The sequence below is a fragment of the Pyrenophora tritici-repentis genome, chromosome 6, assembly GCF_003171515.1.
Source record: "Pyrenophora tritici-repentis strain M4 chromosome 6, whole genome shotgun sequence".
Classification (NCBI taxonomy): Eukaryota; Fungi; Ascomycota; class Dothideomycetes; order Pleosporales; family Pleosporaceae; genus Pyrenophora; species Pyrenophora tritici-repentis.
In genome coordinates this window covers 1032542-1045571 of record NC_089395.1, presented here as the reverse complement: position 1 = coordinate 1045571, position 13030 = coordinate 1032542, and the positions used below count along the sequence as shown (strand labels likewise).

General features: G+C 52.2%; 5 protein-coding genes across 5 annotated transcripts; all 5 read right to left on the bottom strand.

Annotated features, from left to right (window-relative positions):
• Positions 1 to 173: 173 nt before the first annotated feature.
• Positions 174 to 3716, bottom strand: PtrM4_116210 (Arp, Ankyrin repeat protein; the record flags this gene model as incomplete). Its single annotated transcript, XM_001934989.2, has 1 exon — positions 174 to 3716. One exon carries the CDS (start codon positions 3714 to 3716, stop codon positions 174 to 176), a length of 3543 nt encoding a protein of 1180 aa, XP_001935024.1.
• A 1362-nt stretch (positions 3717 to 5078) lies between these two features.
• PtrM4_116200 (AraJ, Arabinose efflux permease) lies at positions 5079 to 6593 on the bottom strand (the record flags this gene model as incomplete). Its single annotated transcript, XM_066108205.1, has 1 exon — positions 5079 to 6593. The coding sequence occupies one exon, from the start codon at positions 6591 to 6593 to the stop codon at positions 5079 to 5081; it is 1515 nt and encodes a 504-aa protein (XP_065961390.1).
• Positions 6594 to 7013: 420 nt separating this feature from the next.
• On the bottom strand, positions 7014 to 8068 carry PtrM4_116190 (uncharacterized protein; the record flags this gene model as incomplete). The annotated part of the gene is made up of 2 exons (XM_066108204.1): positions 7014 to 8003; positions 8057 to 8068. The coding sequence occupies 2 exons, from the start codon at positions 8066 to 8068 to the stop codon at positions 7014 to 7016; spliced, it is 1002 nt and encodes a 333-aa protein (XP_065961389.1).
• A 495-nt stretch (positions 8069 to 8563) lies between these two features.
• PtrM4_116180 (uncharacterized protein) lies at positions 8564 to 9713 on the bottom strand (the record flags this gene model as incomplete). The annotated part of the gene is made up of 2 exons (XM_001934988.2): positions 8564 to 9249; positions 9479 to 9713. 2 exons carry the CDS (start codon positions 9711 to 9713, stop codon positions 8564 to 8566), a joined length of 921 nt encoding a protein of 306 aa, XP_001935023.2.
• Positions 9714 to 12143: 2430 nt separating this feature from the next.
• Positions 12144 to 12596, bottom strand: PtrM4_116170 (uncharacterized protein; the record flags this gene model as incomplete). The annotated part of the gene is made up of 1 exon (XM_066108203.1): positions 12144 to 12596. One exon carries the CDS (start codon positions 12594 to 12596, stop codon positions 12144 to 12146), a length of 453 nt encoding a protein of 150 aa, XP_065961388.1.
• Positions 12597 to 13030: the final 434 nt, after the last annotated feature.

Below are 13030 nucleotides of genomic sequence, written 5' to 3'. Positions count from 1 at the left end.
ATTCGTGAAAAGATCCATCTGGACCACAAAATATATTTCTAAAAGAAGAAGGAAGAAAGCACAAAAAAAGAGAAAAGAAAAAGGGGATTCAGAAGGAAAGAAGAAAGCGCCAAGTATATGCAAACCAACCGGATGACACCTCAAAACGCCACTCTGCAAGCCAAACGACCTCATCAAACACCGTCGACATCGAGCATCCTAGTCAGCGCAAGCCAATCCTTGAACTCATGCCCACTGTCCCTCGGGTTCGCTAACTTCTCGTTCACAGCCGCCAGGTCCAACGCTGTCTTGTCATCCTTTTCTCTACCCACTAGTCCCGCTTGCCCTGAATCCAGTCCGCTGTCCACACGAGGCGTGGGAAGGCGTTTCAGCGTCGTTGGTACCGCGGCAGTTGATCGCTGGCTCATCTTGGTGGAAAAGTCCGTCGTGAAGAAGTCTGGACTTGCGAGCAGCAGCGCGGGAGTGTTGGGAGAGGGGTGGTTTGCGGGGATGGGCTTGTTGGGCTCTTGTGTTGAAGTAATGCGTAGGCTAAGCATTGATGATTTCCTCATTTTGGCGCTGTTGTCGGCAGGTGTGTTGGTGCCTGTGGACTTGGAGAAGAAGAGGGAGGATTTGCGGAAGAGGGAGTATGATTTGCGGTTTTTGAGCTGGGGTGGTGTTTGGAGGGTTTCGGTGGCGGTGGCGGCGTGGTCTTCTGTGTGTTTCTCCTGGAGAAGGGCTTCTGCCTTTTCTTGCTCCTTCTTGCGGTGTTCCTCTTGTTGTCTCCTTTCTGTTGCGAGTGCCTCTTCATGGGCTTGTTTGACTTCTGCTTCTAGCGCTGCAGTTTGTTCTTGTCGTCGTCGTTGATATTCTTCTTCTCTCTTCTCCTTCTCTTCGGCATCTTTCAGCATAGATACAATCTTCTCCTTCTCTTGCTCTTCGAGGTCCTCTGGCACACGTTCTAGCGGTGTGAGACCCTGTACGTTCTTCATGCTGGCCTTTGCTTCCTCACGGAGCAATATGGCTACGACCCTCTTGCTTCCACCGACGGCTGCCAGGTGCAAGGGAGTGTCCTTAGTCGAGTCTTGAATGTCTACCTTGGCGCCGCGACGCAGCAAGGTATCCGTAATCTCCCAATCACCAACCTCAGCTGCGTAGAATAGTGGTGTTCGTCCAGACTGGTCGACACAGCTCATGTCGGCACGTTGCAGTGACAGCTCCTCTACGATATTAACTCGGCGGGCTTTTGCTGCAGAATGAAGAGGAAAACGTCCAGCGTAGAACGGCGATGCAACGGATAGGTCCGCACCTTGCGTCAGCATAAGTTTCACCGCAGCGATGTCAATGCCTGGGCACTCTTCGAGCAAGAAAGAGAGAGGACGTAGTGTCAACGGAAGACCGATCCTGGAGGAGTTTGGTGACTGCGGCGGAGTCGAGCGTCTTGAGCTGCGGACCCATTCCGCATTTGGGTCTGATCCAGCTGCCAAGATAGTCTTGAGACCTTCCATCAAGTAATCTGGTGACATAGGTGGTTGAAGTGGGATGTGGCGTAGGAAAGCCCATAGCAAAGATGATCCCATAGGCGACTTGGGCAAAGCATTGATGTCCAGACCCAATGAGATCATCTGCTTGAGGCTCGCGATAGGAAATGCCGTGAAAAAGAAAAATAGTCCATCGTCGGCCTCGGTCGGCAATCTCCGTAACAGAGCGGCACGTCGTTGCCACTCGTGCTGAGCGAAAATTTTGAGGATTTGCTTGTTGGTCTCCACAGAGGGAGACATCTCGGCGGTCTCGGATGTCCAGTCTTCGAAATTGAACGTAGCACCATTCTTGAGCAATGCTTCCACGAATGCGGGCTTGCCTAGTGTGACGGCGTAGTACAATGCCTCGCGCTTCTGGTGATCCTCGTGGCCCGCGCAGTTCCAGCTCGCTTGCCGGTCCATCTTCTGGACTAGTAGAGCTTCTACGACAGGAAGTCCTTCCTCAGGGAGGGTCTTGACAGCCAAAATAAGTGACGTTGCTCCTGATCGGTCGCGCATACTCCTGCTTACACCCCGTTGACAAAAGGGAAATGTCGCTGCGGCGATGTCTGCCCATGTTTCAGGTTCGGTCGGGGTGCTGGTAGCAATGTGGTGTAGCGCGATCAGGCCGTCTGTTCCCCATGCATTGATGCTGGGAGCTATCGCAAGGAGCGGAACAACAGCCCATTGGTGGTTCTTAACAGCAAGAAGCAATGGCGTGTTCTTGTCCTTGTCAACGACCGCAATGTCCGGACGAGCTCTTAGCAACAAGCGTAATGTCTTCTCCAACCCGTTTGCAGCAGCGAGATGCAGGGCTGACTGCTCGTTGGCGTTGGTCTTGCTGCGATCTGACACCTTGACCAATGAGAGCAGGTCTGGTTCTTTGTCTTTCTTACAGAATGTGGAAGCATAGAGCAAAGGCGTAAGTCCTCCAACGTTGGTTTGGTGTGGGTTTGCTTTGTTCTTCAACAGCATTTCCACACGTGACTTGCTGTGTGTTGCAAGGTGCAGCGCTGTGTTTCCACCCTCATCTTGCGCATCAACATCGAGGCCGTTGTCAATAAGCAATTGTGCGTACTTTGTGTTGTCGAAGATGGGTGATACAGCGTGATGGAGTAGTGTCTTGCCGTCGGGGTACCTTACATCAGCATCCGCACCTTGCTCTAGCAGGGCTGCAAATAAAGCGGACGTTTCTTGTTCATGTGCCAACGGGCTTTCGAAAATAGCTTGGAGTACAGTAGACTGTTTCTTGTCAAGGACCTTGAGGTCGATGCCTCGTTTTAAGAGAGCGTTGACGACTGGTGCGCTGGCGCAGTCTAGGGCTACGAAAATGGGTCGGAGGCCGCTGGTTGTTTCTTGATCCGGGTCCGAGCCTTTCTCGAGGAGCATTTCAACAAGCGCTGCATCGTTCCTCTTGATAGCCTCTACAAGAACCGTCGACTCGGGGTCGCAGGCTGCAGCAAAGATATCTGCGATGAGGTCGTTTCCAATGGAGAAGCGACCCTGAGTGTTTTCCACGTGCTTCAGCAGCATCTCCTTTTCCTTGACAAGCTCGTCGCGCTTGTCTCGTGCAGCGTTGATGATTGCCGCCGCACCTTGGATGTTGTTGGCCTTCAAAGCTGCTTCTGCTGCTGTTTGTCCCTTGACGTTGAGAACATCGTAGCTGGCTCCATGCTTGATCAATGTCATGGCGCTTGCCAAAGATGCAGACTTTGATGCAGCATAGTGCAGAGGGGTCTCGCCAGTGTCGTATGTCTTAAGGTCCAGATTCGCTCCGTAGGGAATGATGAGCTCGACCAAGTCGTTTCGTCCATTCTTGACGGCCAAATGAAGAGCGGTTTCGCCGGTGTTCTTGATTGTAGCGTTTACGTCGGCACCAGCTTCGAGGAGAGACTTTGCAGTTTCGACATAGCCGCTAGCAAAGGCAATGCACAGTGGTGGTTGGCCGGTGCCAGTGATGTCGTCTGGTGATCCGCCGGTCCGTAGGAAATGTGATAGAGCGGCCTCGCGTTGATGATACACGGCGTAATATATCGGCGTCCACTGCTTGGATGGTTTGAAAGCTCCGCGTTCCTCCGGTGTGCCTGCTGGCTTCCCAAATCTGCACTTGAGGACTTCAACAGAAGTCTGAAGCGTCGAGCCCTTGCGTTTCAACGCGGGCGCTTTCGCACTGTCGGATTCCATCTCGAGGTCGATTCTGCGTATGGCGGGCTCCATGTCAGTCGAGTTTCGAGCAAAGAGACAATGGCAAGACGGGGACTTCATGATCTTGAGCGGGCATTAAGAAGCCCAGCAATTAGTTTAAGCACAGGTATATGGAAGAACCAGGCATTCGAGGGCATGCAGGGTTAAAAAGAAGGGTACTGGTCAGTCTGTAGAAGAAAGTACACCTGCAACAGAACGAAAGATTGACAGGTACACTACGGTATACCCAGACCTCAGTCGTCCCAATCGGGCATGGTAGAGGAACGGCGCCGGCACGAATCGACAACCTCATCGCCAACACTTGTGTCATTTCGCCCCGCATGGCGCTACCATCTCCATGGCGCTTTGCCAATAGATGCAAAAGATGTTGTGCCTTGAACTCAAATCTGCCAAAAGCGTTTCGCTCTTGTCCTGCATTGGACAGAGGGCACACACCGACCTGACTCGCTTTTTCGCCAACGGGTACGACGGTAGGTCTAAGATGACTGCAACACCGCATCCGTGCAGGTACATCGTCTCTCTCAATCAATCAACGTGCGGTGAGCACGTCGGTGGCGCGGGAAAACTGGCGGTTGGGTTGTGCTTGGTGGGATCGCCGGGCAAATGAGAGAGTGCAAACTACGTTGCAAACGGATCCCAGAGCGCGCAATCAACTGGAATTTGTTGTTTCGGACAATCTGCTTGGCACTCACTGGTGTGGGTAGAGTTTAGCCCAGTGCGGCATGAACCTTTCAGCTAGGCGGCCCACGTGTTTGTGGCTCCCGGTAGTTCAGGGGTATAGGTACCACCTCTATCAAATTACGCTTCTTGTTCGAGACCACGTGAGCCATTAGAAGAATTTCTCTGAAAACTGGCACCTCCATTCTGAAGAGAAGGGCATTGGGCGTTATACGGGTTGAATATCACAACAAGAACTGGTTGGGGAGCTTGTCCTGAGCTCGGTCTGGCAGCGGTTCGGTGGGCTGCTAGTCGGCGTGGGGGAGATCGTCCCGACCTTGCCAATATATCGGCGTTCCGAACATTCCAGCCTCACCAACATGTTGGGGCGAATCTCAATTGCTTCGGACAAGCGGGGGACAAAAAGAGAACATGAAACAAAGCCACCGTCTTTGATTAAGATTACCGTCGCCACAGTGACGATCAGAGTAGCACGATAATGACAGTAAGTGGGGACACCAAAGAACGTCCCACAATCCCATGCGCAATCAACCAATTTGGCACCGTCCTCCTCTTGCAACATGCACTACATCGCCTTTCCCATACAACAAGTTTACAATTTTATAAAGCGTCCGTGGTTGCTGATCTCAGCCGCTGCTCACCCAGCAGCACTCAGCAACACCCAGTAACTCAAAGCACCACTGCCTAGTCTACCTCTTAGAACTTGACCGCCAGATTCCATCCTATCTGTAGTGCACGACTCCAAACAAAACAGAGTGAGGACATCACGTAACAGACCGCGGTCCAAACAACCACACCCCAATAATGCCCACCGCAAGCTTGGATAAGAGCACCTGCGATGGGAATACCCGTGAGCGTACCGAAGCTCACGACCGTGTAGCAAGTAGCGTAGTATCTCCCATATACGTTCGTATCGCAGAGCTGACCGACACATACCGGCGTCAATGAGATGTTGGAGCCAGAGGCGAACCCGAAAGTGACTGCGTAGACGATCGATAGTGCTTTGATAGTAATGGCCTCAGACTCAGTTGTCGGCGTAAGCAGAGAGGCTGGAAGCCAAAACACTAGAGAAGTAGCCGAGCAAACTGCCAGTGCAGCGATCATACTGTTAAAACGGCCAAGCTTGTCGGCTAGGAAGCCTGGGACCCAGCGGCCGATGCAACTCCCTGCGTTGAAAATGGCAAGGAGCTGGTAGGAAAAAGACGGGCCGACCGCTCCTGTGCTAGTAGCAAAAGTGGTGAGATAGGTTATTGGAACAAAAAGTGCCCATTCCATCAGAAAAATCCCGACCGTCAGCAAAAAGTAGCTCTTCTGGCTGAAGATTCGGAAGTCGGGCCACACTGACTGACCAACTTTGGGTGGCAAGCGAGAACGGATGAGGATGCAGGCCCCAATGCAGCAGAACAGTGTGACGAAGCCGACGATGCGAGTTGCCCATGGGAACCCCACCGAAGGCAGCAGCTTCTCCAATGCGAGCGGGAAAATGACACCGCCCAACGAGCCTCCAGCAGCAGCCACACCAGTCGCATTGCCACGCTTCACGTAGAAGAAATGGCTAATAGCTGCGAATGCCGGAGTAAAGATCAGCGACGTGCCGACGCCTCCGAGTACGCCAAAGACAAGGAAGAAGTGCCAGTATAAGGTGCATAGGCCGAGCAGAAAATTCGATAGGCATAGTAGAATACTGCCTGCCAGTACCAGGAGCCGCGGTCCGTGGGCGTCAAATATGGGACCAATTTGCAGTCCGCAGAAGAACGACAAGAACACATACATGCTGAAGATCCAAGAGATGGTCGACTCGCTGTAGTCTTGTAGATAGTGCTCGGAAATGTACGCGTGGTAGATACCGACTGTGTTCATCATACCCAGCGACGATATGAGCCCTAGGAAAGAACCCAGAACGACGGACCAAGCGCCTAAGCCGCCTTCCGGATAGGTTACCTCATCGTGGGCAGTAGTTGTGATGGATGGAGAGTCTTGATCGAGAGGTTGGTGGCTTTTTTCATCTCCAGTTGCAGTGTTGTTTGGGTGATTCGCCTTGAAGTTGGCCAATGCCGGGGCATCGGCGGTGTGAGTTTGGGCACTTGGGCATGGTGAGAGCGTGTCCGATGGTGGAATAGTGAATTCGGCGTGGGGGTAGGTGTTGACTCTTGCGAGATTGTTATGCGGGTTGATTAATCCTGGCGTGCTGCCTTTTTCTTCGCTGCTCATACGAAGTGCTGATTCGGTACCCAGAAAATGTCGAGTATGTGTAATGACGTGCGCGACGTGCGGACGGTTCAAGTTGCCGAAAAAAGATGCGAAATCTCCTGTGGACCCCCCAGAAAGCGTCCTCTGTGTCGCCTAAATGTTTTCCAATCAATAATGTGTGCGAAAATCGTATCGCAAGTCGTGGTTCCCCAGGCGGTGTGGTCTGCACAAAAGAGGATGCCCGAGGAGTTTAAGTACAACGAGATGAGGGGAGGGGTAGACGGCCATGACAAACAGACCCACTCTGCCGCTTCGGCTACGTGCCGCTTTGCGGTATCGCCCGCTACCGACGATGGATTTTTCGACCAAATCTTCCCGAACCGGGCTATGATTCGCCCTAGACGCCGAAGACGGACGACCACCAGGATAGTGGCGGTGAAGTCAGATGCAGTTGCTCGTGAGAGCTTCGTACCCGGGATACAACAACATTTGGAGACGGGCTCGGAGCAGAGCGTCGTCATCATCGTTCAACTTCCTGCTCGGGTTACCAATCTGGTCAAGGATATCGGTGGCATTCTTTCCGGGGTACACGTATCCGAGAAGCTCTTCGGCAAGGCCTTCTATCTTTGTAGAGTCATTGGCGGCTTGGAGAATGGTCAACCAGATCTGCACAGGAGAGGGGATAGATTTTCCAGCGTCACTAAACATGGAGTCATATCGTGTGTGAATGTTGTTGTCTTCGGTGTATGGATCGGCGGGCATCATGCTGACCTTTGCTGTAGTCGATTGGGTCGGCTCAATGCTCTGCTGAAGCAAGTCGAGAAGCATCTGTGACTCATCTGGAGGGCCTTGGTCCCCTCTGAAGATATTGTAGCTGTCGTTCGACGGACATGCCTGGGTAGCCATGTATAGGAGGAGCCAACTACCACGGAAACTCCATCGGGCTTCATGTGATGCTTTGAGGACGCGAGACGCATACGAGGCTTTGAGTTTGTTCTGCAGGAGCTCGTATAGGGCATTGCCGCCTTTCTTGGCACCGACTTCTGCTACCGAGTGGCTGTCTTGCACCGGCTTGGTGGATACACTGCCCTCACTCGCAGTTTCGGTCACCTCGCTGCAGTCTTGACGGCCTCCCGGGATCGCTGTTGTGCTATCGGACTCTACCTCTGGGTGCATCGAAGCATCTGTCGCAGTCCTAGAGAAAGCAAACGTGTTCTTCAACTTGGCCGTGGACTTGGTCCGGAGGTTTCGAATGTCGCGGCGGAGAAGGGTCATGGTCCATGGGACAGTGCATTGGGGTGGGGGTGACACCATGATGAAGGAGATGAGTATGGATGTTGTGATGAGGGAGATGATTAGGGATGTTGTGGCGAAGAAGACGAGAAGAGATGATGTGGCAAAGGAGATGATGAGTGCTGTTATGATGAACAACTGTGTGTGCGTTAGTTGAGCTATTCGACAATAAGCGACATGGAAACACTGACCGATAGGAGCATATGCTCGACGCGTGTATGGATGAGCTGTTGTGTGTGTGTGTGTGTGTGTGTGTGTGTGTGTGTGTGTGGAAGAGATGTTGGATGAAGATGCAGTGATGCAATGGTGCGCAATTGCGTGCGTGTGTGGTATGTATAGTGCTATCGTAAGTGGGAAAAGATGTAGCAGAGTGAGATACAGTTGCGCGTGCGATTGCAGTGCAGTGGGAGACTCTGGTGTACGTGTTTGGTAAACAGCAGTTATTATATGGGAAGGGGGGAGAGCAGGTACGATACGCGAAGCCTAGTGTGTTTGTTTGCTTCGACGTAAGTTGCTCACTGGCGCGTTGGGGAAACTCTGCACGTGTTCTGAACAGTCGCGAGGAGCTTATGACGTAGAAATTATTGTAGCTATACTCACAACAGCAACTTCATACGGCTCGACCTTGGATACAGCTCTTCCTGTCTGTCTCGTACTTTGTCTCCTCCCACATTAATCACCCCTTCTACCCAACACACCTAAAGCTTCCAATCAGTGACGTCGCCAAGTTTCCAACTCACCTCTTCCAGCCACCCACCCACAGCCCATGTTCCCAAGTTCTTTGGAAACCACGTCTTCTCCCCATCATCCTGCTCTTTGGTCTCATTTTCATGCACTTCAACCCAGCAGCCCCTTGCACGTGGTGCCGACGATGAGCAATCGACTGCGCGCCACCTATCTGTGCCCACCAGAACTGCCTCCGCCTTCTTCGGATCAAGGTCATATTCGTCCACAGGCGGACCTTCAATCGCAGCCTTGGCAGCTGCCTTGTGACCTGGATGCTCTCGAATGGGAGGCTGGGCAACTGTCAAACTTATTGGCATGTATTTCGTGTTTACAGGGATAGCTGGAATCCATTGCCATGGCTTGAGCGTGCATGCGAAAAACGGAGCTTCGCCATCACCGTCTGTTGTACCTGGTGGAAAGACTTGTACCGTGAGCGACTTTGGTGGAGTTTGTCCTTGCACCGTGGGTGGTGCGGAAAAAGAGAAGCGAGCCAAGTTCTTGGGAATGTTCCAGTTTAGACGGCCATTGTAGGTTGTAGTGCGCTGGGAGACGTAGATGCGGGAGATGCGCAGTGCTTTCTTGGGAATCTTGAGTGGTCCGTCTGCTGGATGAGGAACGGTAAAGCTGCCGGGTACGATCATAAGCTCATCGTAAGGCCCTACGGAGTGATTAGAGATGAACTACGTTATTATTTATGGGACATGAGCCCAATCTTAGTAGTCATGCATCTGTGTGGTGTAACAAGACATCAGATGGGATTCCATCGCTTCCGCTTGTGACACGATACATTGTCAAGTTTGAGGCTCGTGAATTCGACTAGACATGCGATATGCGATAGTATGAAATGTCACAAAGAATGCGGCGGTATCTAAAAATAGGAAACATACCAACAGGCGTATCGCTATACCTGACGATGATGACCGCTCCCAGTCCACCAACGAACTCGCCCATGCCCTTATCGGCCCACGCAGCCTCGAGCGGGTCGTAGACACCCTTCGGTAAGTCTTTCAGCTTCAGAAGCAACGTGTAGCATTCGGCCATGAGGTTCCATGGCGCTTTGGCCCGGCGAACGGGATGTTGCTCGGGCTCTGGGTCCGCATGGAAAGTACCGTACGTCGACATGGCACGATGGTATGTCACTGGACCGGAAAAACAAAATACACAAAATATGCAGCTGCAACAGCAGACCTAGGTATCTTGAAGTCGTGCCTGTGTCTCTCCGAGGTTGTAAGGCGGATGACCTCGGAATCAAATTGCATGTGAGATTGAGGACACCTGTTGGCAACATGCTTCGTAAGCGCCAAGTAGACTCACGATCACGACGATGCAGCGGGGTTGAAGCTGTACTGTGCATGCCACACAGTAGGAAAGACGACACGAACAAAGGTTGCACATGGACGCTGTTGTACCTCTAGTGCTTACCTACGTCGGTAGTCATGTCCAAGTACACAAGTGACAACCAGAGAGAGATTTGTTGGAAGGCGCCGACGACGTGGAATGATCTACATGCCACGGGTCGTGCATACATGATGAAGCGAGAAAGGCATTTTATTACTCCAGGAACGGTGGTCAGCACGCGTTACACACCAAGCGGGTTTGCCTCGATTCCAGAAAGCTCAGAATCGTCCCACAATATTCGCGACATTGGTTTAAGGAAATCTTGGTACCCATGTCTTCAGGTACCCTTGGAAAACAGTCATCAGTCCACGGCTCGCGCTTGTTCCGTCTGCCGTCTCCAGAGTCAAGACCCTAGTCGCAAGTCTCTCGTCCAATCACGACTCGCTAGGCCCGGATAAACCTCATTACCTGGGCGGATCGATGCTTCCTGGCCACCTGCCGCCCGCCTTAAGGGTCTCTTGTCTCGTGCGCACGTGTCTGACTCGCATTGTCGCCAACGCAGGGGCCTTGTTCCCGTTAGCATACAGGCCAGGTATGGTCGGTGACTGCGTGTCATGTATCCGAACTGCTGTTTATGAACTAGGCGTTGCGGAATGCCGTTTATAACTAAGTCACCTTGCCGTAGTTAGCCGACGGCATCGCCGCCAATCGAGCCTCGGTTGGCTGGGTTCAGCTAGAACAAGGCAATTGGCAATGGCAGCAAGGTAGCAATACTCTAGTTTGGTCTGGACAAAAAAAAGCGGCGAATGCAAGCAACAGCAAATCGATCGTCACGGAGCCGCATTACCGACAATGTGGATAATCGTCGAGTGGCCGTAAGTGGGGTGCCTGCACGTACACACAAACCACAACTACCCTGGCCAGGCTATCCCGCCCAGTCGTGCATGCGAACTCAGAAGTGTCTCGCAGTAGCCGCCTCCACTCGGCATTGCCAATAATGCAAAGTGCTTCTTAGGTTCTTCCATGCCATACGGGTAAAAGACCCTAGCTGACTGCCCTAGGTCCTAGGAGTGTAGGCACGGAACATTTGCAAGCGGTGTGTGTGAAGTCGGAGTGGGAGTGGAGTTACCTGGGGGTAATAGAAACTCCACTGATCCACCATGTTGGGCATACTTGCACCGCGTTCGGCGCTAAATAACATGATCGGATATTATGTCTTTACCGTCTTGGATTGGATTTCCTGTCTTGCACGTGTTCAATTTGTTGTGATCAAGCAAGTCGAGTCTGATAATTTTTCTGCTGACCACGCTTGTAGCCACCTTGGCACAATAGCCGAATGAGTACCTGAACGCACGCGACAGGTCTGCCGGACCAGGAAACTTGGTGCATGGGCACCTGGCCGAAAGCTTAGTAGTGCAGTACCGTAGTTGCGACGGCGGCGAACATCACCAAGCGAAGTCTGTCATACTAGGAACATGCTGGTAGAGTAGTGCCATTCTTAAACGACGTGGCTACAAGAGAAAGAAGACGAAAGAAGCGATTCGGAGCGAAGCGTCATGTTTGTAGTAGTGTGGTATTACGGGACCGTCCTCCCTCCCCCCAATTACACGGGGGGGCCGTTGGAAAATCCTCAACGTCTATGAACTATCTCCATGAAAACAGAAAAATACACTTGTAAAACCAAAGGACAGCGTATAAGCGTGAACCTTTTTTGAAAACTTTTAGTTTGTGATAGTAACGCCACAACAGACCCAGATCTAACGATTGAGTGAAATCAGACGACGACCCAGGGGATATTCCGCGAAAACACAAAACAGGACAGGGCTGCTCGAAACGGCTCTCCTGCAAACGATGTCATCCTGCCAGGCTCTGTGCCGGTCAAAGGAGATGCACAACTCTAAGGATGTGCAGAGATTGAAATACATAGAACGGCCAACGAACAGTCTATCCAAGAATCAGGCCTGGCTGGCTTGCTAGATGTGTTGCTGATGGTCCAATCCAAGAAACGCCAGGTGATGCAGAGATAAAAATTGAATTCAGTCATGACTTTTCATGTTGCTGGCCAGCATCAGTCGATAAGGAAAACAAGGTCTATAGACGAAAGACGCAAGCTTGGTCGCGATTGTTGAACGTTTGGGTATTAAGAAGAGGACAATTGGGTGAGACGCAGCAATAGCGACTGGGAGAATTGAAGGCATTGTACGAGCTTGTGCTCTAAAACATGGAAGGGTCGATGCCACCCATTCCGGCTCCAGCAACATTTGCGTTTTGAAGATTTTGGAGAGAACCCGTCAGCCCAAGCTTCTGCATGGCCAGTTCAGGATTGCAGTGGGGAGCGTGGGAGCGATGGTACTTGAGACCGTTGAGGTTCTTGTATCGCTTGCCACAGACCTCGCAGCGGTATGGCTTCTCCTTCTCCATGCCAACAGTTCCCGGGTAAGGGATGGATGTCAGGGGGTCGACAATGGAGAATGTGCCGTCGTCGTTTTCCTTGAGCTGCTGGTTTTGGTGACCATGCTGCTTGTGGTACTTCAATCCATTCTGGTTCTTGTAGGCCTTTTCGCACCCAATGACTGGGCATCGGAATGGCTTGACCTCCTCAGGGAAGGGGAATTGGGGTATGCTTGCGCCATTGATGAGCTGCTGTTCTCGTAGCCTCCTCGCCATTTCGCTCTGGTCATTGCCGCTGAGCTGGTAGTTCTTGAGGGCGGCCTGGAGCTGAGCCTGGTTGAGACCGGCGCCTTGCTTGCTGAACAGACGCTTGCCTGGCTGGTCAATGGTGCCGTTGTTGTCAAAGGCGCCCATGCCAAAGTTGCCGTTGCCGTTGCCAAAGTTCATGCCCATGGGCATACCCATGTCCATGCCCATCATTGGGTTGAAACCGCCAAAGTCCATGTCGAGCTCGGCAGGTGTGCCAGGGTGTGATGATTCGGGCGATGTCAAGTTGTGGTTTTGCATGGGCATCGTGCCAAGCGTTGGTGTGTTGACGGATGAGACAGTAGGGTTGTTCTGGAGGTTGAATTGCTGCGAGGCAGAAGGCGTCGTGGGCGTCGATGTTCGCATGCCCTGGTGGCTTTGCATGTTGTTGGCGAGGTTGACAT